Consider the following 25625-nt stretch of genomic DNA (forward strand, 5'->3'; position numbering starts at 1 on the left):
AACAAATTAAAAAAAAAAAGTTTTGGGGCACCTGGGTGGCTCAGTTGGTTAAGCCTTCGGCTCAGGTGGTGATCCCGGGATTCTGGGATCAAGCCCCGTGTTGGGCTCCTTGCTTCAGGGGGAGCCTGCTTATTCTTCTGCCCGCTGCTCCCACTGCTTGTTCTCACACACTCTCTCTGTCTAATAAATAAATAAAAAATTTTTAAAAAGTTTCTTGTGGAACCCCTAGTGACTGAGGGGCCCTCATCTATGGTAAAAGTGGTGAGAATATGATCTTTACATTCTTTTAATTGATTGAATCAAATTAGCATACAGTTGAAGTAAAGCTCCTAGTGATGACCAGTGAACCTTAGTTACAGAGGCTGTTCTAAGATTCATTTTTTGTACTGATTCCACATTGCTAAAATTTTAGTTGTAAGAGTGATAACAACATAAATAGAGAAGGCGTTAATAATACCTTTTAGGTACTATACTTCTGTAAGTTTTTTCCTAATGAAAAAAATCTGTGAAATTACACTAACTTCTTTCCTCAGCTTGGCATAGTGAATATAATGTTTTCTTTTTTCTTGATGACTCAGACTAATTTTTGTTAAAAATAAACATCTTTTTTGGGGCACCTGGGTGGCTGGCTCAGATCGTAATCTCAGGATCATGAGATCGAGTTTGACATTGTGCTCCGTGCTTGGTGCGAAATCGGCTTGAGATTCTTTTTACTTTCCCTCTGTCACTCCTGCTCATGCTCTATCGCTCTGTAAAATAAATAAATCTCTTTAAAAAGCCAGACAGACATCTTTTTAAAAACTGTTTTGTAGGTAATGGGAAAATTATGGCCAGATTGATGCTGTAGCACATTTGCTTCTGACCCTTTTAATCTAAGTCCTTGCTCCCCTTGGGCATAATCACTTAAGATACTGGTATCAACATTTGATCTGTCACCTCCATGCAGAGTCTCTTGTTTGGATCCCTCTTGTGCCCACCTCCATGGATCTGTTCCTTACCTTTTATGGTTGCTGTGCCTTTTTTGACTCCTGACCTTTTCTATTGAATGACATCCTTTTTACAACTTAAACCTGATATTTGATTTTTTCCCCCCATCTTTGACCTTTGGTTTACTCACTAACCACAAATTGTATTTTCCCTTTAGCTGTGCTGTTAGCTACAGTGGATAAACAGTTCATCTGATTAGACTTGGCTCAGGAAATCGCTGTTAAGACCCCTGGACTTTTCTAGCAAATCCTACCCCTGCCAGGTTTTTTCTTGTTATACCAGTGGGATCAGGCACTTTAGTTGTGCTCTTTTGTGTGTGTGTGTGTGTGTGTGTTTAGGGAGAGCGAGTGGGGGTGGGGGAGCAGACAGAGACTCTTAAGCAGGTTCCACAGCCAGCTCAGAGCCTGACACAGAGCTTGATCTCACAACCCTGAAATCATGACCTGAGCCAAATCAAGAGTCAGCCTCTCAACCAACGGAACCATGCAGACGCCCCTGTTGTGCTGTTTTTAAAGATGACCATATTTGTCATACCAAATTCTTATAGAGGTTAGGCACTGACCATTAGGGCCCTTTTATATGTCTGCCTTTGTGTGTAGATAGTTAACTGAATTAAAGACAGGACTAGATTTCTTATAAGTGTTGTTATTTTCCTCAAGAAAATTATATTATTGGGGCGCCTGGGTGGCTCAGTGGGTTAAAGCCTCTGCTTTCAGCTCAGGTCCTGATCCCAGGGTCCTGGGATTGAGACCCACGTCAGGCTCTCTGCTCAGCAGGGAGCCTGCTTCCTTTCCTCTCTCTCTCTCTCTCTGCCTGCCTCTCTGCCTACTTGTGATCTGTCAAATAAATAAATAAATCTTTAAAAAAAAAAACCCAAAACTTCCTTTTACCTAGAAATTCTACCTCTAAGAATTTATTCTCGAGATAAAACAGGATAAATATAAATGCTAATAATGATTGGATAAGATTGTTATGGTGTATACTTTAATATAGTGGAATCCTAGTCAGCCTTTAAAAATGAAATGATAGATTATATTTAGCAATATGAAAATAAATACTCATATTACAAGCAAAAATGGACATAAGTATCAAATGCATCCCACTCTAAAAATCAGCCTTTTGGACATTCCTAGTTATCCAAGCATAAAAGTCAACAATGTTTTTGTTACCCTTATTAACCATAACATCAGATTTTCCTAACACTTTAACAGAATTCCAGGCACAGTTTAAAATGTATATATTGTAATGCTATCAGTAGTTCTGAATAATGTGTGACTACTGGTTTTGCTCACAGTGTCTTTTCAGTGTATTTCATTGTATTTGACATTTTAGATTTCAAGAGTATCTGATACTCAGATCAGCAAATCAGGAGAGCTTTCTGCAATGGTGAAAATGTGTAATCTGCACTGTCCCTTACAGAAGTGTTTACTACGCACATAGAACTGTTGAACTCTTGATATATGGCTAGTGCAATTGAGAGGAACTGGACTTTAATTTCAGTTTATTTAAATTGCTGCATATAGCTGTGGCTATCATATTGTACAGTGGAGATCATTCTCTTAATCTGTAAATTCATCAGTGAAATGTTACTAGGGGCATTAAAGAAATAATAATCTTATTTCCAGATATCAAGATCTATTTTCGGAGGATTAGCTCTACAACTATAGCTTTTCTTGCACAACAGTGGTTCTGAAATGAACTTCCTCGGAAGCCAAAAATGTGATCAAACCAATTATGCCTTTTTATGTGCTCTATACAGCACAGATGACTACACAAATCATATAGTTGAACATTTCAGGAAGCAAAAGCAGCTGCACTAACTATAGCAGCTAACTCTTTGCTAGTTTTTACTTGTTATTTGTACCCTTGATCATATGTGAGTGCCATGGATATAGACCAATTACATAAGTACTTTAAACATTTTTTCAGATCAGAGACTGCACAGGAGCAAGAAGAGGAAGCTAATGTTTGTTGAGTGCTCAGTGTTAGTCATTGTGCTAAGCAATTTCTCATGGATTATCTCAGTTATTTAGTTCCCTTTTGTCACATTCTCATGGAGGGCTTTCTTGCTTGCCAGTGTATGTGCTTTCCTTTACTTTATTTCCTTCTAATTTCAGCCTTTGTGTTTTTTCTTTGTTTACCAGCTTACCTGTTCATCTCAGATTTTTTCCTCAGCTCTTCTTTCTTTTTTGGCATTGTTTCTATTGTACAATTTTATATCATCGACTTGCTTTTGTTATAACCACTATGGTATTTTGATAGTTGTATCTTCCTGTTAGTAGGCTCTTGTCCTTCATAGGCAGAGTCTTAAGGGGCACATATTGAGCTCTTTTGGCCATTATCTAAGATCTCTTTATTTGCTATCAGAGATGCTAAGTTAAAAAAAAATGCAAACATTGAAGATGAGTTGTTACTGCATTGGAGCAATGTTTTGTTTGCTGCTTAAATTCAAATGTATTTCTTTTGGTGTAATCCTTCTCTTGGTAAGTAAATTCCAATTTTATCCCATATCAAGTATCTGCCTTCTAAAGAGTAATAGCTCTTTTAAAAAAAATATTTTTAATTTATTTATTTGAGAGAGAGAGAGTGCTGGCAGAGGGAGAGGAAGAGGGAGAAACGGACTCCTTGCTGAGCAGGAAGCCCTGAGTAGGGGCTCAATCCCAGGACCCTGGGATCATGACCTTAGCCGAAGGCAGATGCTTAACTAATTGAGCCACCAAGGTACCCCAAGAGTAATAACTTTTAAAGAATAGAATATTTATAGGTAAGAGAGTTAGTTGTATTCCAGGGAATATATTACTAACACATTTTATTTTATTTTATTTAGTGTCAGAAATTTGGAGAGTATCACAAAGATGATCCAAGTTCCTTCAGATTTTCAGAAACTTTCTCCCTTTATCCACAGGTGAGTAGATAAAAAGTCCGTGTTCTTTTCTTAGTGTTGACAGTATAGCACTGGGTTTTACTTTCTCTGTTGTATAAGAATGTAGGACCTGTTGTATTGGGTTATTCTTTTGGTAGTGTTTTAAGTTTTGGGATAGCTAAGAAATTAATATTGTGCTTGGTGTAGTCATTGAAAAGCATATAATATGTTTGTGAGGGCCTTCAAAACAGTCATTTATTTGTGGTGAAAGAAATTTACACTGCAATTCTACTCTGGAATAGAATTAGGTGTGAGGTAGATTAGCTTTCTGTCTGATGTAAGGGATCTATCTAATTACAATAGTACCAAAAGGTAGTAACTTGACCAGTTAGTCTTACAGCGTGGTACCATTACCTGAGAACAATTTTATGGGGATATACTAGGTAAGTAAAAATGAAGCGAATTTGATTTATCTTACAGGACTTTTTCCACTTGTGTTGTAGACTCTACCTGTCTTATTTTGATAGATATTTTTTGAAAGTCTAGGTTGTTTATATGATAAGTAACAGAGAACATTTATTCAGCTGAGGTCTTGAAGAAAAGAACTTTAGGAGAATAAAGATGACTGCCACAGATCTTACTTTCCAAATGCTTTCAGTCTGAAGGGTGAGATCTGAAATATGTATAACACAGAACAGAAAGGGAGAAATGCTATGAAAGATATACAAAATTTAAAGGAAACTTAAAGGAATCCTTCCAAGTGAATGGTGTGATACATCTTTATAGAAGAGGTGTCATTTTAGCTTAGCCTGGAAGGATGATTATATTGAGATGTGGAAATTCAAATTTTAGCCCATGAATATCTTGCTCAAAGCTTCAACTTTGTTTTCAGAACTACTCTCATTTTTTATTGATCTGTAGTGTAGAAACTTCATATTTATACAGGGAGATGTCCCTAAACCTCTGGTTGCAGTTTTGGAGAACTAGGAAAGGGCAGAGTCTCTTTGTCTTAAGGCAGGCAAAACCCTGTCTCAGGCCTTCCATATTAGTAGCAGAAACTAAGAGGAAAGAGAATGTGGGCATTAGCCTCAGTATTTGATTGAATGCTGAACTGTTTCTTTTCTTTCTCTTCTCTCCCAACTCCAAGCCTTCTTTTTAGGCTTTTGATAGTTGATAGATCTCCTGAGAGATCTGGGCCTCTTATTTTTTTCCCCTCTGTTGGAAATCATAGAGGACCCAGAAATAATTTTTTTCTTTGGGCCTTCAAAGCCTAATGGTCTTCTAAAAGGTAACATAAACTAAATTTAGAAAAGGTTTTTATTTCTGAAATATCTACTCCCAGATTTACCAATTACACATTGCTTTGAAACAGAAATGGCTGAAGTGGTAAGGGTTGAGAGAGCCTCTCAGTGAATTCTGATCACTGAACAGAAAAGGAGTGAAAGTGTCACTAAGTAGCACTGGGAGAGACCTGTGGAATGAGTCCCAAGCAATGGCATCATGTTGGCACATGAGCCCTAAAGGCAGAGGAAAGTGGAGAGAAGTAACTGAAAGACAAATAAGAGTTCTTTGGAGAGCTGATTCTGTTGATTATATCTGAGACCCTTTGATTGTATCAAAGCACAATTTTGCTGTCCTTTATTCAGGCCAGACTCTTCCCCATTTTGATCTCTTTCATATGAGGAGTGGGTGGAAGGAAGGTGAAAGGAGAAAGAAGTAATGAGACAAGTCTAAAGAATGTTTCTTAGGAATGAGGAAGAACTTAAATGTTAAGAAACAAGTGGGTGTATTTAAGTCCTTTTTTTTCCCTCCTCCCCCAAATCATTGCAGGCCCTTTCCAGTGCAACTTTTGGGAGCTCTCAAAAAGTAGAAAATCTGTTAATCTATTTTTATATTCTCTTGGAGTCTTTTGATGGTGGTAAGGAATAGTAATAAAGAAGTTCAGAGATGTGTCCAGAGAGATGGGGGATAAAAACAATGCTGATAAAGCACCATGTACTATCAGCCTCTGAATAACTTAGATCTGAGCAAAGAGTTTTTTGTTCCTAGTCATGTCCTTTTGAGTCATCTCTTTTCCTTTAATTTTTTATTGTTATATTTTCAAGTAACTTATAAAGATCATGAATAAGATTCTTAAGAATACAATTTAGAATGTCCTTATTGTAACTTGTTTTGTCTTAATAGTTTTAATCAATTGCTTTTCTAATAGTAAACTCCTATTGCAATAAAATCACTAAAACTATCTCACATGTTTTTTTCTTGTAGTTTATGTTTCATTTAAGAAGATCTCCTTTCTTACAAGTTTTTAACAATAGTCCTGATGAGAGTTCATATTATCGTCACCATTTTATGCGTCAAGATTTGACCCAGTCTCTAATTATGATTCAGCCTATTCTGTATGCATATTCTTTTAGTGGACCCCCAGAGGTAAGAGAGACAGAAAACAAAAATTGATTTCATTAATGTGATATGTGTGATTAAAAAGTGAAAACAACTAAGTTTTTTTTTGGAATATAGTTACTAAACACAGGAATTTAGTTCAAGTAGTTAGGTTATTCATATATTCACTTAAAAATATTTGAGTGCTTACTATATGTTACGTTGCAGTAGGAAATTATTTTACAAATATAAAAAGTGAGGTGGGAGAGACTTTTAAGATAAATTTGTGTAATTTCATTGATCAAATCCTCTAGGTTTTATGATTATTCTTATGTCTTTAATGATATGATGGTAATGATGATTCTAGAACCTGTAGCTTATTCCAGAGTATGGTGTCTAATAATTAGGACGTTCTGTCCAAAGAAAATCTCTTGCTTACATATCATTTCATTCTCCTGTAGCTTTTTTTGAACATAGATACAATTGATTATAAAGATGTATATTTAGAAAGGTAATAATAAAGTCATAGTTTTAGATTTCTTAGCAAACTGTTGCACTTACTTTAACCAATTGTTAAATAAACAGTTTTTCTATTTTAAGTTAAAATTGTCTGTTTTACCACTTTTAAGTATGCAGTGACTGTATTTAAAAATATTTAAGAATGGTCAGCATAAAGAGAATATTTATAGTATCTCCTGATTAATGATCTCTCATGATTCCTTTATTATTGTTTTGTTAAAAAATATTGTATAAAGCATTTTGTTACTATAATTGTTTTTAGTAGTTTGTCATAGCGTCTTCTTTCCTGGAAAATATGTATTGTTAGTGTGATGGTCTAGCTATGTATTAGGTTTTATAGTTCTTTGAATCAGGAAAGAAAGTTTTAGAGATTTTTTTTTTCTTATTTCAGAGTAATACATGTAAATTGTAGGCACTTGAAAAATGTACATTAGTGTTTAGAGGAGATTTGGAATCGCACAGTCTCTACTGTCTGCTTCTGTTAAATTCCAGCCTTCCCATTTAATCCATAAATCTCATTAGCTTCATTTACTTAAGGGTTTGCTTTTGGAGTTATTCTCTTTCTTCCATCATCCCTTGCTCTTCCTCTGGATCATTCTCATTAGCAAGAAACCTGAGTCACATTCACGTTAAAAACCAACAGATAAGGTGACTAGGGTTATGGACACTGGGGAGGGTATATGCTGTGGTGAGTGCTATGACGTGTGTAAGCCTGACAATTCACAGACCTGTACCCTTGGGGCTAATAGTACATTATATGTTAATTTTTAAAAAAAGAAATTACAAAAAACCCCAAACCCAACAGACAGAACCACTCTTGACCACATTTTCTCTAATTGCCATTTCTCTGGTCTCAGTTGCAGCTAAACTCAGAAAGTTACCTGTTGTCTATATGATGATCTCACCTCACATTCTCTTTTCAACCTACATTATTCAGACTCTTGTCCTTAACATTACACTGAAACAACTCTTACCAGGTCACCAGTGTCCTACGTCTTGCCAGAAGTCTCGACAGCATTTATTTACCTAGCGAGGACTCTCCTCGAAAACCTTTTGTTTAAAGCCTCTCTGACACATGTAATACCTAGTGGTTTTCCTCCTAATCATTGCCTGTTCCTTCTCAGTTTCCTTTTGCCTACTTCTCCTTTTCCGATCTTTTGAAGTGTTGGCATGCTCTGGGGCCCAATCTCTGGCATTTGCTCTGTATTCCTTCTCTGTGGTGTAGATATATACTGTGATGCAATATGATCACATAGCTTTTATTACCATCTTCATGCATGTAATATCAAAATTTATGTCATTAGTTCTGGCCACTCCTTTACATTTCCTACTCTGAACTGTTTTTCCATCTCTAAATTTGCTCTTTCCCAAGCCTCTCCCCTCTTACTCAGTGGGGCCATCATCAGGCTTAGGAGTGGAAATTTCCTGATTTCCTCTTGGCTCTATGTTCTTTAATTGTTGTCTCTGTTTTTGTGACTTTTTAGAAAATTAAATGTACTGCAAGAATTCATGATAGCCTATGGTGAGTGCTGTGAAGTGCGTAAACCTGGCGATTCACAAGACCTGTACCCCTGGGGCTAATGATACATTATATGTTAATAAAAAATTTAAAAAATTTAACTTAAAAAAAGAATTCATGATAGCAAGATGTTTTCGAGTTATAAGATATAAATTTAAAATGTTAAAGATATTCTCAAAAGATCTGTTTTGTAACTTTAATTTATTTTTCCATCTTCCTGTTCTCTGTTTTCTTCTGTTAGCCGGTTCTTCTTGATAGCAGCAGCATTCTTGCAGATCGCATTCTTCTCATGGACACGTTCTTCCAGATTTTGATTTATCATGGTGAGGTAAGATTCCATGACACTGAAAGCTATGCACATAGGTGCAATTGAGTCTTTTTATTCATGGAATCTTTCTCTTCTTTACTGTATGACTACTTTTTCTTCTCTAATAAACTTTTATTTCCATTTTTATATAATAGGTATAAAATATGGTTCTTCCTGCCACAGGTTTTTAGACTTCATTTGCAGTTGACCTACCTGTGCTTGTTTTGTCCATTTGTCCATGTACGATTCGATAAATGGATTTTACACAAAGCATAGTGCTGTGAAATTAAAAGCATTGATGTATACATAGGCATGCCATACTTCTGGTTTTTACCCGAGACATTGAGAAGGGCAAAGCCTTGGTCAATAGGGAGGGTCTCCCTTTCATTATTTGATGTAATCATTTAAAAATATTCCATTTAATGCACTTAAAGTATTTAAAAAATTTATTCCACATGATCTGAAAACTCATTTAAAGCATAAGTGAGGGGCACCTGGGTGGCTCAGTGGGTTAGAGCCTCAGGCCATGATCCCAGGGTCCTGGGATTGAGCCCTGCATCAGGCTCTCTGCTCAGCGGGGAGCTTGCTTCCTCCTCTCTCTTTCTCTCTGCCTGCTTGTGATCCCTGTCAAATACAATCTTTAAAAAAAAATAAATCGTAAGTGAATTAGAAGTAAAATTTGTACCTTTACTTAATTGAAATGGTACATGACTGAAAAGAGCAGAATATCTGAGTAGCCGTTAAGCTTTAGTCCAAGTATTTAGCAGAACTCTGTTCATTCCTGCATTATTTGTTCAGCCAGTAATTAAAATGTTTTCTCTATATAAGAAAGCATTGTATTCTGGATGCCTTGAAAGATACAAAGATTCTTTTTTCACAGACCCACACCCAAACTTACAGCCTAGAATTCCAGTAACTTGTACAGATTTTTTTTTCCTCTTATTTTAATTATAAATGATTTTAGATTTGTACTGTAATTGTGGAGGTATACTCAAAATATCCTTTTAAGTAATATGATCTAGGCCTTTTAAAAGATTTATTGATTATTATTTTTAATTGGTACCAGTACTAATATGTATATATATATGTATGTATGTATATATATATATATATACATATATATATATTTATTTATTTTAAGATTTTATTTATTTATTTGACAGAGAGAGAGATCGCAAGTAGGCGGAGAAGCAGAGAGGAGGAGAAGCAGGCTCCCTGCTGAGCAGAGAGCCTGATGTGGGGCTTAATCCCAGGACCCTGAGATCATGACCTGAACTGAAGGCAGAGGCTTTAACCCACTGAGCCACCCAGGTGCCCCTGTACTTTAATTTTTAAGGATAATGCCTATTATATGACAGAGGGAGGTATTTTGCTGCCCTTTTTAATTTTTTAAAAAGATTTTATTTATTTATTCGTCAGAGAGCACAAGTAAGCAGAGAGGCAGGCCGAGTGAGAGGGGGAAGCAGGCTTGCCGCTGAGCAGAGAGCCTGATGTGGGGCTCGATCCCAGGACCCTGGGACCACAACCTGAGCCCAAGGCAGAGGCTTTAATCAACTGAGCCACCTAGGCGCCCCTGCTTTTTTTTTTTAAATAGCTTGTTAATGTGCTTAAAGGAGAAATCTGAAATGTACATCACTGTTCCTCTGTTAAATACAGGAATATAAAGCCATATAGAGTATATATTGACTGATGTAGTTAAGTTAGAAACGAAGACAAATTTAAATTTTTGGATGATTTAATTACATGATTTTTGGAGCCATTTGCCTTAATAAAAGAATTGATTGAGATGCTCTTCTACAGGTCTGTTGTCTTTATAATGTTATTGCTATCATCACTAAATTTTTTCTGTTTATCTATCTTGCCAAACTGTAAAGCCATTGATAAAGAGTTCATAATAGTAGGTGGTTAATTTTGAAGTCTCTGGGAAATCTTCTGTTAACAGAAGTCCCCCTTGTTCATCATAAACTTAAATAAATAGGTTTTAGCTAATAATGTTTAAAATTTTTTCTGGTTTATTATTTCTTTTTACTTTTAAAGGAGAAGAAATATTCTAATTTTGTATCTATTTACCCAAGGATACCAAAATTAGTGTTCTTGATTTGATAACTGATAAATGAAACAATGATTATAATTTTCTTATTTTCTGAGGATCGATTCCTTTGGAAAAACCTCTTAAAGGTTTTGGGTCGGCAAGAAATTAATAATTCCTTTAATTGCTTTAAAATTAGACCATTGCACAGTGGCGCAAGTCAGGATACCAGGACATGCCAGAATATGAAAATTTCCGCCATCTTCTACAAGCCCCGGTGGATGATGCACAGGAGATTCTTCACTCCAGATTTCCGATGCCGAGATACATTGACACTGAACATGGAGGTAGCCAGGTGAGTATAGTTAATGTTTTGTTGTTAGTATTGTAATGAGTTGTTCCTACTTGCTTTCTTGACTTTAATTTGAAAAGACTGCTTCATAAGGCCAGGAAAGGGGAAGAAGATGGGTAAAAGGTTTTTGTTTGTTTTAGCATTGAGAGCAAAGCAGTGATTATTGGCCAGCTGCCTAAAGCTAGCAATTTCTACCACCTTCTGCCACCAGTCCACATTTAATAACGGAGCCAGGATGATGTTATGGTGGCACGTCTGCTTTAGTTGAGCAAGAAGAACAACTTGGAAGAAAATGTAGTGTATCTTTTCAGTATAATTCCATTAATTCTGTTTATTTAGTGAAGAAGTCTATGAATATGAACTTCATGGTAACATTTTCTGTTTTCCTCATTCTTTTATTTCAGTGCTCTAGAAAATATCATATAATGGGAAAGTATATTACAGAAGAAGGCTTTGTGGTTTTTAGAGTTAGGAGGATTTAATAAGGTACATGTACATATACACACAGCCCTTCAGGACCTTTCAGAAGGCTAGGCTTAAGACCCCTTAACATATACGGTTTTATTTATCTATTTATTTATTCATTTATTTATTTTTAATTTTTAAATTAACATATAATGTATTATTTGCCCCAGGGGTACAGGTCTGTGAATTATCAGGCTTACATGTTTCACAGCAATCACCATAGCACATACCCTCCCCAATGTCCATAACCCAACCACTCTCTCCCTACTCCTCTTTCCCCAGCAACCCTCAGTTTGTTTTGTTAGATAGAGTCTCTTATGGTTTGTCTCCTTCCTGATCCCATCTTGTTTGATATTTTCCTTGCCAAACCCCTCAAAATTCCTCATATCAGAGAGATCATATGCTAATTGTCTTTCTCTGATTGACTTATTTTGCTTAGCATAATACCCTCTAGTTCCATCCACATCATTGTAAATGGTAAGATTTCGGGTTTTTTGATGGTTGCATAGTATTCCATTATATATATATATATATCACATCTTCTTCCTCTATTCATCTCTTTATGGACATCTAGGTTCTTTCCACAGTTTGGCTATCCCTTCACATCTACTCTTTTTTTTTTTTTTTAAATCCCTTAACATATACTTAAAATAATTTTTATTTCTTCCTTGTAATTTTATTAGAACTATAATAAATTAATTATAGGTTATTGTAAGTTTGTTTCACTTGCCAAAGGCAGGGACCTTGCTTTGTTTATTGTTTCCCTAGTGCTTAGCACAGTATTATAAAATAGGCGGTAAATATTAGTAGCTATTATTCAGAAATGGTAGCAGTTATTTTTAGAGCTTTATTATATTTCTAATAAGAGATACCATGTATTGAGAATTTGCAAAGCTGTTAGTACTTTATACACCTTGTCTCATTTGATCCTCATAACAGTGCTATTGTTATCTCCATTTTACAGATAATAACACCGAGACTTAGGTTACTTGTGACCAAGGAAACACAGTAAATGGAGAAGCTAGTATTTGAACCTAGGTGTTCTCACTTCAGAGCCAGTGCTCTCGTGTTAAACTACTTATAGAGTAGAAAAAGATTTTGTGTGATACTAAATTTCAGAAGATACGACTGCCTGTGTTTATCCAGTGTGAAATAATAATTTATGCCTAGTTCTCTCCTTGATGTCTCATCATGTGTGGTGCTCTTTTCCTCTTTTATTCTGGTTTTCATGATTATAAGTCTTAGTGGAGAGATGGTTAAAATGTTGGGTAAGTTGTCTTATGGAATAAATAGCCTACAGTCTAAGAAAGTTTGAGAGTCATTGTTTAAAGTAAAAGAATGTATAGGGTACTTTTTGCTTTTTCAAATCTCTGATAATGTTTCAGACCAGGTGTTTAGTACATTCCACACTAATCTTGTTGTACACATAAATTTTACCTGCTCAGTTTTGGATTCAACAGTTTATTATTTATTGTTATGAATGTATGATTTGGAGAGAAGACACTACATTTATTTATTTGTAACATGTAGTGGCCCACATATTTCCAAAATTTAGTTTATTTTTTTGAAAGTTGCCTTTTAATAAAATTAATTTTACCAAAACATATTGAATAAAGTTGATTTTAGATCACATAATGTGTTTGTTCAGCTCATATTGATTAAATCTATTTTTGATGGATAACGTTATTTCATCTTTGCTTTTAAGGCCCGTTTCCTGCTTTCAAAAGTCAACCCTTCACAGACTCATAATAATATGTATGCCTGGGGACAGGTAAGTGTAAATAGTGGATATTGGAAATTATTTCTTGTGTATTTATAGTTTGTTATTTTAGTGAGAGCTGTATTTTCCCCTATGTATTTGCTAATGATTTCTTTTGGCAGAGTAATGAAAAAATGAGTAGAAAATAGAATTAGCATTTGGTGGCATCAGAGAAAGTAAAAAGTGATCATATCAAATAGGTAGAATTCCTTCATATTCCTCGTTTAGGACTACGCCCTTGAGATAAAAAGCAGTATAGTGTATAATATAGGGAGTGACGATTTAAGCTTAATGCTAGGACATGAACTATAAAAGGCCACATATAATAAATTGGAAGAGGTCAGGGATTGTAATTGAACAAGAGAGGTGGAGGCCTGGAAATCTCTCTTAATATATTTTGATTTGTTACAAGTCCTACCTTTTGGTACAATATATCAGCATTTATCAAGTATCCAATATACAGGACTCTGTATTGGTACTTTCCAGTCCATAGTGATCATCCTTGCTTTTTTTTTTCTTTTTAATGTTTCAACTTTTTAGTTTAAATTCTAGTTAGTTAACATAGTGTAATATTGCTTTCAGAAGTAGAATTTAGTGATTCATCACTTTGATCATCTCTGCTTTTAAGGAGCTGGTAATCTAGTATTAGAGATAATATACATATCTTTAAGTAATTAAAATATAAGTCAGTATGAGATATGTTCCTTTTAGAAAGATATTTAGAAAAATATTACAGGGTTTAGCAGAGGAAGAGGGCTTTGAAGAGAGCACATGGTGGCAGCAGGAGACTGTGTGTGATCAGAAAAGGAAACATTTCCTTTTAAAATGGTTACCATTTCAAGAAGTAGAAATTGTGCGAGGAATTCCAGGTAGAGGGCAGTGTAGACTGTATGAGGTACAGAGCACACAGGATGAATAGAACAATAAACTGGAAACGTATCATGTGGCTAAATTGTGGAGGATCTTACATGCTGAGGAGCTGAGTCTTTAGTAAATAATAAAATGTTACTGAAGGTTTTTGGACAGGGTCAAATTTGAGTCTTAGATAATATAGGTGAATGTTAGGGTTAATTGAGAGCAGTCTGTAGATTGAAACTATATTTTGAAGTTATCCAGATGAGGGGGAATGAAGGCAGGATGGTGAAAAGGAATACATTTTGGTGATATTTTAGGAGTGGAACCAGTGAGATTTGGTTAGAAGTTGCAGGAAAGTAAAAATTACTCTAGAGCAAGACAGCTAAATGCAAAATCTGAATTCTCTCTCTCTCTCTTTTTTTTTAGATTTTATTTATTTATTGGACATAGGGATCACAAATAGGCAGTCAGGCAGGAGAGGGGGGAAGCAGGCTCTCTGCTCAGAGCCTGATGTGGGGCTCGATCCCAGGACCCTGAGATCATGATCTGAGCCGAAGGCAGAGGCTTAACCCACTGAGCCACCCAGGAGCCCCCCCAAATCTGAATTCTGATTGGACTCTGGATTAGAGAAAAACAGCTATAAAGAACATAATTGGGATAACTTGTGAAATTTGAATATGGACTGTATACCAATTACTAGTATAATACTATCACGTTTCTTGATTGTGATACTATTGTTGTAGTTATATAGGTGATTGTTCATGACCTTGGAGATCTATCTTAAAGGGAGTAAAATATCATGATGTCTTCAACTTATGTAAATTATTCAACAAAAGAAAGAAAAGGAAGCATATATAGAAACATAAAGCAAATGTGGCAAAATGTTAATCATTGAGTTTAGGTATAGGGTATGTGGGTGTTCATTGTACTTTTTTCTCAACTTTTCTACAAGTTTGAATTTTCAAAAAATAAATAGTTGAGGGAGAACAAGGATTTTGAGCCTGGGTAACTAGGAGAACATGTGCCAGGGATTGGGAAAGCAGAGAGAAATGTTTGATTTCAGGTACACTGAATTTGAGATAATATTTAGATGGCCAAATTGAGGATGCTATTAGAAATTTGGGTTTGGTGATCAGGGCAAGGATGTGAAAATTGATCATGGACAAGTGACACTTAACGTCATCACAGCGGATACTTATTCAAGAGGGAGTAGAGAGGCAAAAGAAGGATGAGATAAACCTTGAGGAATTACGAGTGATTGGAGTATTTTATAAATAGAGAGGTGGAAGGAAAATGAAAATAATACCATACCTTGGGGTGCCCGGGTGGCTCAGTTGTTAAGCGTCTGTCTTCAGCTTGGGTCATGATCCCAGGGTCCTGGGATCGAGCCCCACATAGGGCTTCCTGCTCAGCAGGAAGCCTGCTTTTCCCTCTAACACTCCCCATGCTTGTGTTCCCTCTCTTTGCTGTGTCTCTCTGTGTCAAATAGATAAATAAAATCTTAAAAGAAAAACAAAAAAGAATACCATACCATGTCATAATAGGTGAGGGAGGGCTTTATATAAAGAAAGAAGAAAGGGGGTTAACAAATTCTGAGATGCTGCAGACCTTAAAGGAGGGTGAAGACTTAAAAAGGTGGATGGGTTTGTTTTTTTTTAAAGATTTTATTTATTTATTTGTAAGAGAGAGTGAGAGTGAGAGTGAGCACAGGCAGACAGAGTGGCAGGCAGAGTCAGAGGAAGAAGCAGGCTCCCTGTGGAGCAGGGAGCCCGATGTGGGACTCGATCCCAGGACACTGGGATCATGACCTGAGCCGAAGGCAGCTGCTTAACCAACTGAGCCCAGGCGTCCCAAAAAGGTGGATGGGTTTGAAGACTAGGTGGTCATTTGTGGTCCTGGTAAGCAGTTTTAAGTAGTAGTTGAGTACAGGGCAGATCATAAGGAATTAGTGGGGGTAAAGGAGTGGAGGTTGTAAGGAGGTTGCAATTTAGTTTGTTCGGGTGGTAGGATAGAAAGATGATTCTTATTAGGATAAGGGCACAGAACTTACTTGTAGTCCAAGTGTAAGGTGCTGACCAAAGAACAGCTTAAAGATGTTTAAGATCTTCAAAAGCAGACAGTGTGATCACAAGTACTGTGTGGAGTTGAAGCATTGGTACGGAGGCAGGACATTTCCTTCTGCAGAACCAAATGGTAGGAAGGGTAATGACAGAGAAAGATGTTGGGGACAGAACGCTCATATTGGGTAATTGCCTGTTTCTTTTAGATAATAGTGGATTATTCACTAAGAGTGAGACATGCTGGGGTTAAAGGACTAGAAAATAGAAAAGATTTAAAAACAGCTATACGGAATAGCTGTTTAGAAATAGAAATAGAAAGCAACAGCAGGCGAATAAAAGGCTTTTATAGCAGTGAGGACCCATTTTATTTCCTAACAATTTCTAGAGTTTGCTTCCATTATGTTTAACCATGCTTTGTAGTTCAGGCATTGCATCAAAGGTGGAAGATTTTGGGGGTGATTTAGCGCTGGAGATAAGAAAGATGGACACATTAAAGGGAGTGCAGTAATTTAGAGCAATGTTAAATGACTGTGAGGTCCAGGTTGGGTAGAAGATGTAGTAGTTAGGATTAAGGCCCCTTCCCTCTAAATAGAGGTACTTCAAAATGTTGCCCTGATTTCTTTGCATACATTGTTTTTCTGGGTGATTACATACACCCCTATGGCTTCAGAATTTCTGTAACTGTCTGTTACACATCACTGGAGCTTCCTATAGACATTTCATAAGCAACATGTTCCAACTTGAATTTATCTCCTTTATACCATCTTATTCTGCATGACTTTCATATTTTTACAAAGGGCACCACTACTTTCTCAGTTCCCAAGACTTGGAACTTTAACTTTAGTCATTTGCATTTTATTTTCTCCCTTCTATCCCTAATTATTCACAAATGGTTTGGTCTCTTTCTCCTATCCATTATCTCCTTTTTCTGTCACTAACTGAGGTCAAGCGCTTGTTACTTTTAACATAGACTGTCAGTGCTTTTAGCCCTATTTCTTCCATTTTGACAGTGGCCACAGTGGTCTGGAAGCAGTTCTAAGTCAAGAGAACTGTGTAGAAATCTTTAATCTTTGCGGCACCTGGGTAGCTCAGTTTCATGTCCGACTGTTAGTTTTGGCTTAGGTCATGATCTCAGAGTCGTGAGATCAAGCCCTGGGTCGGGCTCTGTGCTCAGCGCAGTCTGCTGAAGATTCTCTCTCTCCCTCTGCCCCTACCCCGGCTCATGTGCTTGCTGACTCTTAAATAAATAAATAACATAAAATTTAAAAAAAAAAGGAGGGGCACCTGGGTGGCTCAGTGGGTTAAGCCTCTGTTTTTGGCTCAGGTCATGATCTCAGGGTCCTGGGATCAAGCCCCACATTGGGCTCTCTGCTCGGCGGGGAGCCTGCTTCCCCCTCTCTCTCTGCCTGCCTCTCTGCCTACTTATGATCTCTCTCTCTCTGTGTCAAATAAATAAAATCTTTTTTTTTTTAAGATTTTTATTTATTTATTTGATAGAGAGAGATCACAAGTAGGCAGAGAGGCAGGCAGAGAGAGAGGGGGAAGCAGGCTTCCCACTGAGCAGAGAGCCCGATGTGGGGCTCCATCCTAGGACCCTGAGATCATGACCTGAGCTGAAGGCAGAGGCTTAAACCACTGAGCCACCCAGGCGCCCCAAATAAATAAAATCTTAAAAAAAAAAAAAAGGAATCTTTAATCTTTAATAATCCCCTTTGGAATTACTTACAGACTCTTTATACTGCTTTTGAGGGTCCTTTATTGCATAATCCAAAGAAGTTTTCTCACTTTCAGCTACAATTTTAGAATTTCTTATTCTACTTTGAATACAGTAAGCATGTTACCATCTTTGTGACTCGTCTGTATCACCACATGGTAGCCATCCTTTAAGGCTGAGTTCAAAGTTCGTTGACTCCACGAAACTTTCTCTTTTTCTTTTTCTTTTTTCTTTTTTTTAAAGATATTTATTCGAGAGAGAGAGAGCACAAGCAGTGGGGAGGGGTAGAGGGAGAAGCAGACACCCTACTCCCTGGTGAGCTCCTGATGTGGAGCTCAGTTCCAGGAGCCTGGGATCATGACATGAGCCAAAGGCAGATGTTTAATTGAGCCACCCAGGCACCATCCATGAAACTTTTTCGATGATTACATGACTCATTTGGTATAATATGCCTGCCCCTTCATTCCCTTTTTTCCCATCCATTTCTGATGTCACTTAGGAGTGATGGCTGTGTCATTTTAATTTTTGACTTTCCACAGTGCCTTAACATAGCATGTATTGAGTATAGTAGATTTGGGCAGGAGAACAGAGATTAGAGTATGGAAGCTTTGTGGAGGTATTTAAGAGTTAAGGAGCCTTTATGATATAGATAAAAAAATTGAATCCATGATCTAAAACTCCTGAAAGGTAAGGTTTTTATAGCAAGGAAAGGAGCTTATTCTTGGGAAGTGTGGAAGGGGTATAGCATGTGAGAGAAAAAAATTATGCCTGTGTAATGCATATACGCAATATCATATCAACCTCGCCATTCCACTTGCTATGAAACGAAAAGTCAAGTATACTATTATGACGTGGAAGTTTGGAATACAGAATGGACCATGAATCAGCCTTTCCGCTATGATTGAGTCATCTGAGCATTGGATTTAGTTCTGGATCTCACAATTTAAGAGAAACTTACTTAGAAAAGAAAATTGCAAGAAGATAGGAAAGTAGGACCAATTACTAAAGTTCATGGAAATGGTGATTAGTCATAATGAAGAAGGAGAAGTTAAAGGTTGCTTTAAAATAGTATTCATCAGGGGTTCCTTATCAAATGCCCTTAGAGGCCAGGGGAGTAACAAATGGGTGAAATTCTTTTTAGAAAATCTCATACTCTCAGTGTGAAGAGGCAATACTTGGGGGTCAGGGGGCTTGGGTGGACTAGGGTTTGTAGGAAAAATACAGAAATTCTTTTCTAGAAGGGATAGCTGTTCCTCCCCTCTAGCTGATTGTTGTCATTTACATAATTTATTTTAACAAAGTGTTGTGAGCTCACATTAATGCAGACCAAATAAAATATATCTTTGTGGCTGAATTTGTACATTATTAAAAAGCATGGTTTAGTTCATGGAAATAAAACTTTGTTCTTGCTTCTCTGGGTTTAAATTACAAATGGAGGTCCCTGGTTGGCTCAGTCAGTAAAGCTTGTGACTCTTGATCTCGGGTTGTGAGTTCAAGCCCCATATTGGGTTTGGGGCCTATTAAAAAAAAATTATAACATGGAGATGTAGTTGGTATGTTTATAAAGAACTTGTTGAGCTGGTAAACATAGGCATCATTCTGGGCTGGATGTTGAAAACTGTAAGTTACTTATCTTTGCCTTTTCTTCTTTGTCTATTACAGAGTTTAATAATATGTGCAGTAAGACTCAGTAAATATTAGGTATAGTTTTCCTTGTTATCAGTGGGGAAAATAAGTCTTAAGATATTTTATTTTTAATAATTTTTTAAAAAGATTTATTTATTTATTTGACAGAGAGAGACATAGAGAGGGAACACAAGTAGGGAGAGTGGGAGAGGGAGAAGCAGACTTCCCGCCAAGCAGAGAGCTGGATGTGGGGTTCGATCCCAGGACCCTGGGATCTTGACCTGAGCCGAAGGCAGACGCTTAACAACTGAGCCACCCAGATGCCCCAAGATACTTTATTTTTAAAGATTTATTTGTTTATTTTAGAGAGAAGGGGAGAGGATCTCAAACATGCTCCCCGATGAGTGTGGAGCCCGATATAGGATTCAGTCCCGTAACCCCCTGAGATCATGACCTGAAGTGAAATTAAGAGTTGGTTGCCTAACTGACTGAGCCACCTGGGTGCCCCAAAGATATTTTAAAATAGGAAAGAAAACCTATTTTAAACTTTGAAGTTTTATTATTATGACCTGTAAGTAGAGGCATTAGAGGCATAAATGAGAGCCCTAAGGTCTTTATTGGCCTATGCTTTTTGTAAGAGAAATTATGTTAATATTTATTTATTGATTGATTTGACAGAGAGAGACAGTGAGAGAAGGAACACAAGCAGGGGGAGTAGGAGAGGGAGAAGCAGACTCCCTACTGAGCAAGGAGTCTGATGTGGGGCTGGATCCCAGGAGTCGGGGATCATGACCTGAGCCGAAGGCAGATGCTTAACAACTGAGCCACTTAGGCGCCCCAGTGTTGGTATTTTTATAGATAAAATAATAACTGATAAACTGAATCCGTACTGTTTTAGTTCCCATGCTGAGCTTCTTAGGCACTTCTGTTTAATCATTAAAACACTCTCATGGGGTGGTAACTATTAACTCTATTTTTCAGAAGAGGAAATTAGGCTTAAATAGCGTCAATAACTTATTGAAGATCACATAGCTAAACCGCGCAGAGTCTGGACTTGATTATAGGCCATCTGACTGGAGAATATGAATTTTTAATCATTAAGCTAAATCGATGATTGCAATTTAGGGAGTTAACTTGGTAGCCAAGCATTTTACTAAAAATTACACAGTCTTGCACTTGAGTTTTCTTTTTGTCAGAAATCAAGTAAGTTGGTGGTAAGTAAGTTGGTGGTTAAGTTCCAGTGGTAAGTTTTTTCCATAGATGGCCTGAAGAGGGCACCACTGCAACACTGCTTCCCTACTGCTGCCGCGCTTCATACACCGAGTGATAGAAAGCTTGGATCTTACTGCCTAATCATGGATATATTTTAAGAAGAAAAAAGGTGCAGTTGAAAAATTAAGATCAGCTGCAAATTTTTGATAAGTTGAGTCGAGCATTAGTATTTGTAATTTCAAGTAAGATCTCTACAGTATATAAATTAGAAAATTGATGTGTATTTTGTCTTGACTGGTTGAAATAGATCTGATATTGGGTGAATTGAGGTGGAAAACGTGTAAATTGAAAGAAAATCAGGAATAGTTACAAAAAGAAAAAAAAGGAAGAGCTACCAGGTTATTATTAGTCGAGGTCATATTTTTGAGGCCTTTGCTTCTCTGTGTTAACTGTGAATGTATAATAAGGAAAAATATTTCAGTGTTATAAAATAATGTATTTCTCGAAGAGGTAATAATAGCTCACCCATGTTTATTCCTGCTGTGTATGTCAGGCATTGTGCTGTTTCTTTACACAGTTGAACTCATTTAATCATTATAACATCCATATGAAATAGGTCCTTTTGTTATCCTTATTTTACAAATGAGGAAACTCAGACACACAGAGGTTATGTAACTTCTCTTCCTCAAAGTCATACAGGCAGTAAGTGGCTGAGTAAAGAATTGAGCCGATGCAGTCTGTCTCCAAACTCCAAACTCTTATTCCCAGTGCTATTGTCTCCCTTCATTGTCCAGTTTTTCAAGTTTTTTGAATTTGAAAAAACTTAATAAAATTGATTTTCCTTTATTCAGGAGAGGTTATGGCATGTCTGTGGCAATACCAGACTAGAATTTTTGAAAGATATAAATCGCAGTCTCTTATTTGTTATTTAGTTGTTGATCTCTGAAAATTACTTTAGATTTTTTATATTTACTTATAAATGAGAACTTGAGTATCAGGTGAAAAATTTAAAAATCCACATAGAAAATCTTTCAGAAAATGTTTTTCTTGCTACAGTCGATTTCACTATTAGTGGTTTGGATTACCAAAGTCATCCTACCAACACAGTTTTTATTAAAATAGAAGTTAGGAATTTTCCTTAACTCTTGTTAATTACTTAGAACCTACAGAGATCAATTAAAATGACTTGAATGAAAATGATAAGCACAATTTATTTTATTTATTATTATTTTTTAAATTATTTTTAAAAATTTTTTATTTTTTATAAACATATATTTTTATCCCCAGGGGTACAGGTCTGTGAATCGCCAGGTTTACACACTTCACAGCACTCACCAAAGCACATACCCTCCCCAATGTCCATAACCCCACCCCCCTTCTCCCTTATTTTATTTTTTTAAAGATTTTATTTATTTATTTGAGAGAGAGAGAAAGCACGAGAAGGGGGAGGGCCAGAGAGAGAAGCAAACTTCCTACTGAGCAGGGAGACTGATGTGGAACTCGATGCAGGACTCCAGGATCATGTCCTGAGCGGAAGGCAGTCACTTAACCAACTGAGCCACCCAGGTGCCCAGCATAATTTATTTAAAAAATACTGTAAATATACTTCCTTCCAGCTGGTATGTCTGTTAAAATATGTGCAATTTCTTTGTTTTTATTTTATTTTTTTAAATTTTATTTATTTGAGAGAGAGCATATGAACAGGAGGAGAAACAATGGGGCGGGGGAGAGGGAGAAAGAATTTCTTAAACAGATTCCTCACTGAGCACAGAGCAGGACATGGGGCTTAATGCCGAGACTCAGAGACCATGACCTGAGTGGAAACCACTCAGAGAGTTCAAGAGAATTCAAGAGTCAAATGCTCAATTGACTGAGCCACACAGGCACCCCAAAATATGTGCAATTTCAATTTTACTTAGTAGTCAGGCAGCAGTAATCTCACCAAGGCATGTATTTACTCCTTAGTAGTGATAAAGCTCCAATATGTTCAAGACAAATGAACACTTTACTACTATAAAGATTAAATTGGTTACATAGCTATTCCGATTCTGCAGTGCAAATCTGGTGGTGACCCCTTGGGGCAGTGCAGGCTCCACAGGTTAATGGACATGGTACACAGCGAACCTGTCCCCAACTTCAGATGCCAGCTACAAGTGGTATCCCTGCACTTCTGACCAACTAGCTACAAATTGTGTGTGTGTGTGTGTTTGGGGGTTATTAGTGCTCCCCACCCCTCTCCCCATCTCAGGTTTGACAACTCCCTAGAACAACTCACAGAAGCACTGTATTTATGATCACAGTTTTATTACACAGATTGCAAATAAAGACAGCAAAGAGATCGCACAGAATGAGATCTAGGAGGGCTCCAGATACAGAGCTTCTGTGTTTTTTCCCCATGGAATGAGAATGTGTTATCCTCCTAGCATATTGATAAATCTGTTAGATAGGAAGCTCCACTGAGCATTGGTATCCAGAATTTGTTCCTTTACTACCAAGCCTGATTGATTGAATCTCCGGTTCCCTTCCTCTTCTTTTCCTTCCCTTGACCTCACTTTCCCTCCCTCAAGGTCAGGCTGTCTTAAATCCCCAGCCCTTTGATCACATGTTGATCTTTCTGGTGACTGGCCCCATCCTGATTCATCTCATCTTAAAGCCTGAACTCCGGTGTGATCGGAGGGGCTCAGGAAAAATAAGACACTATTAGGACATTCCGAGGATGTAGAGACTTTTTCAGAGGAACCAGGGGCAAAGGCCAGTCAGATTATTTTTACAACAGGAGCATAGGCATTAGTCTGCTTACAAGGATTCCTTGTCTGTTGCAAACATTTGCTTAGACATTTTAAGGGACGTTTTAATCATAGCAAGTATCTTTCTTTTCCTCTAGGAGTCTGGAGCACCTATTCTTACAGATGATGTTAGTTTACAAGTGTTTATGGATCACTTGAAGAAACTTGCTGTGTCAAGTGCTGCTTGAAGTGCTAAACATATTAAGGACACTTAAGAGGATGAAATAATATTTCAATTTCCTTTTTCATTTTATCTGTGGAAACCAATAGAGGTATCTCTTAGACTCTATGGTTTAAGACAACATGTGGAAAAATGTTCACATTTGTAGATTAAGCTGGAATATAAGAGCAATAAGAACAAATTTGTTTTGCTTGCCACAGTATTATGACTGGGTTTAGAAATCTGAGATCTTTGTAACTTAATTATGTTAAAGAGTAAAAATAGAGTTGGCCTTGTACTACAGAGATAGAACTCGTTTGTGTATTGCAGAAAAATCCAAAGTGGCACTGAATGTCCTTGCTGATTTTTTGAAAACTTGTTTCTTGGTTTTACCAGAAAGTAAAAAAATCATCAACAGTAATGATAAATGCGAACATTTTGCCTGTTTATTGAAATATATCTGTGATTTTCAAGCACTTATGCATATACTTTTTCTGTACTTATTCTGTTAAGGCAGATTTATTTTTATGATGATTTGTTTAGGAATTATTTGACTTTATATAAGGTAATTTTCATGAAGATAATTTAATGTTTTTGGTCATTTGGAACAATAGTTTAGAGATGAAAAGATGAAAAGTTTCTGGGGTAACAGTTCCATAACTGACAAAAAATGTGGAATTCCCATAAAGTACCCAACTTACATGATTAAATGTGATAATTTTTTTAAGAAGGGTTATTGAAAATAAACCATTTTGTCATAATGCATTTTAGGAAGTCTGCAGTAAAATAACTGTTGTCACTACTAAACCAAAATTGATTTTTACTGCATGGTTATGTTGTTTCCCCTTGTTTTTCTGAGGTAAATTTTACATTATATCCTACAGTATTTTAACACTATTTTGGGAGTTTACATATTACTTCTTATTTTTGCTTCCATTTTGTGAAATGTATTAAGTTGTTCTCATTGAAACAGTATTATATAATATTTTGTTGAATGATATCATGTGATGCTCAGTTTTATTTTGATTTATTCATTAGTATCATTCACTTTTACCTTTTAAAGTTTACTTGTAGCAAATGTTTACATTGCTAAAGCCAGATGTTTGACAATGAAATTTATATCAAGTACTGCAAATAAAAGGTGGTGCTATGATAAATGCTTAGAAGGACAGTTCGATGATTGTACTTGCATGAACACAATCATATGATAAAACAGAAACTTAAAAAAATGTTTATATGTTATATTCAATTAAATAAATTGCTTTGTTCCATTTTATTTGATTTGAGCTATGCTAGGTCTAAATACCAATAAAATATACTTTTTCTGTGTTTTCCTGCTTATTTCGAAGTCTAGTAAAGCCTGCGAAGCCTAATGTGGAATTAGAGCAGTTATAAAATCTGCTATGAATAGATTACAAAGTGTTCAATTTTTTTAAAATGGCAGCTTTATTGAGATATAATTCACATACCACATAGTTCACCCAATTAAAATGTATAGCTCAGTGGTTTTTAGAATACTCAGAGTTATGTGATCATCACCACAATCAATTTTAGAGCATTTTCATCTTCCCCAAAGTAGTTGATTTTGCTGTAAGGAAATTGTGTTTTGGAGTTAGCATATTTTGAATTGAATTAAGCCCCTGTGATGGTAATACATGTTTAATTTGTGTGGCCCCTTAATTTACGCTCTTTAAGAACACATTGCTATTCTTGAGTGATAAGTCACTACTTACCCCCACACTGTGCTTTCCTTCCAAATCAATTACAGCTGAAGCTGCTAAAGTACCTCTGTATTTAAGGGATAAGGAGGAACAAATAGAGCATCATGCCCTTTTAACTTACCCTTTGAAAGAAAGCACCTGAGATCTTTGTGTATAATGTAGCTATTACTAAATTGCTAGCTATTTAAATAGATTGTTGAAGAAAGAAATGTTTAACCCTTTTAATGAAATTTAGAGTGGATAAAGAGTATTTGCTAAATTGTTAGCAGCACTGAGAAGCTTTGGTATGTCCACAGCTATTTTGGAATTCAC

At 36.4% G+C, this 25625-nt stretch overlaps 1 protein-coding gene across 1 annotated transcript in view; it reads left to right on the plus strand.

The window, feature by feature from the left end:
- The window catches only part of SEC23A (SEC23 homolog A, COPII coat complex component), a 61802-nt gene extending 36881 nt beyond the window's left edge, over positions 1 to 24921 (plus strand). Inside the window, exons 15-20 of the mRNA XM_082737764.1 lie at positions 3815 to 3892; positions 6116 to 6277; positions 8509 to 8595; positions 10803 to 10958; positions 13126 to 13191; positions 23531 to 24921. Of these exons, the coding sequence (XP_082593890.1) occupies positions 3815 to 3892; positions 6116 to 6277; positions 8509 to 8595; positions 10803 to 10958; positions 13126 to 13191; positions 23531 to 23620 (639 nt within the window). The 3' untranslated portion in view covers positions 23621 to 24921. The remainder of the gene's footprint in view (positions 1 to 3814; positions 3893 to 6115; positions 6278 to 8508; positions 8596 to 10802; positions 10959 to 13125; positions 13192 to 23530) is intronic.
- Positions 24922 to 25625: the final 704 nt, after the last annotated feature.

The sequence above is a fragment of the Mustela nivalis genome (genome assembly GCF_964662115.1).
Source record: "Mustela nivalis genome assembly, chromosome: 6".
NCBI classification, from domain to species: Eukaryota; Metazoa; Chordata; class Mammalia; order Carnivora; family Mustelidae; genus Mustela; species Mustela nivalis.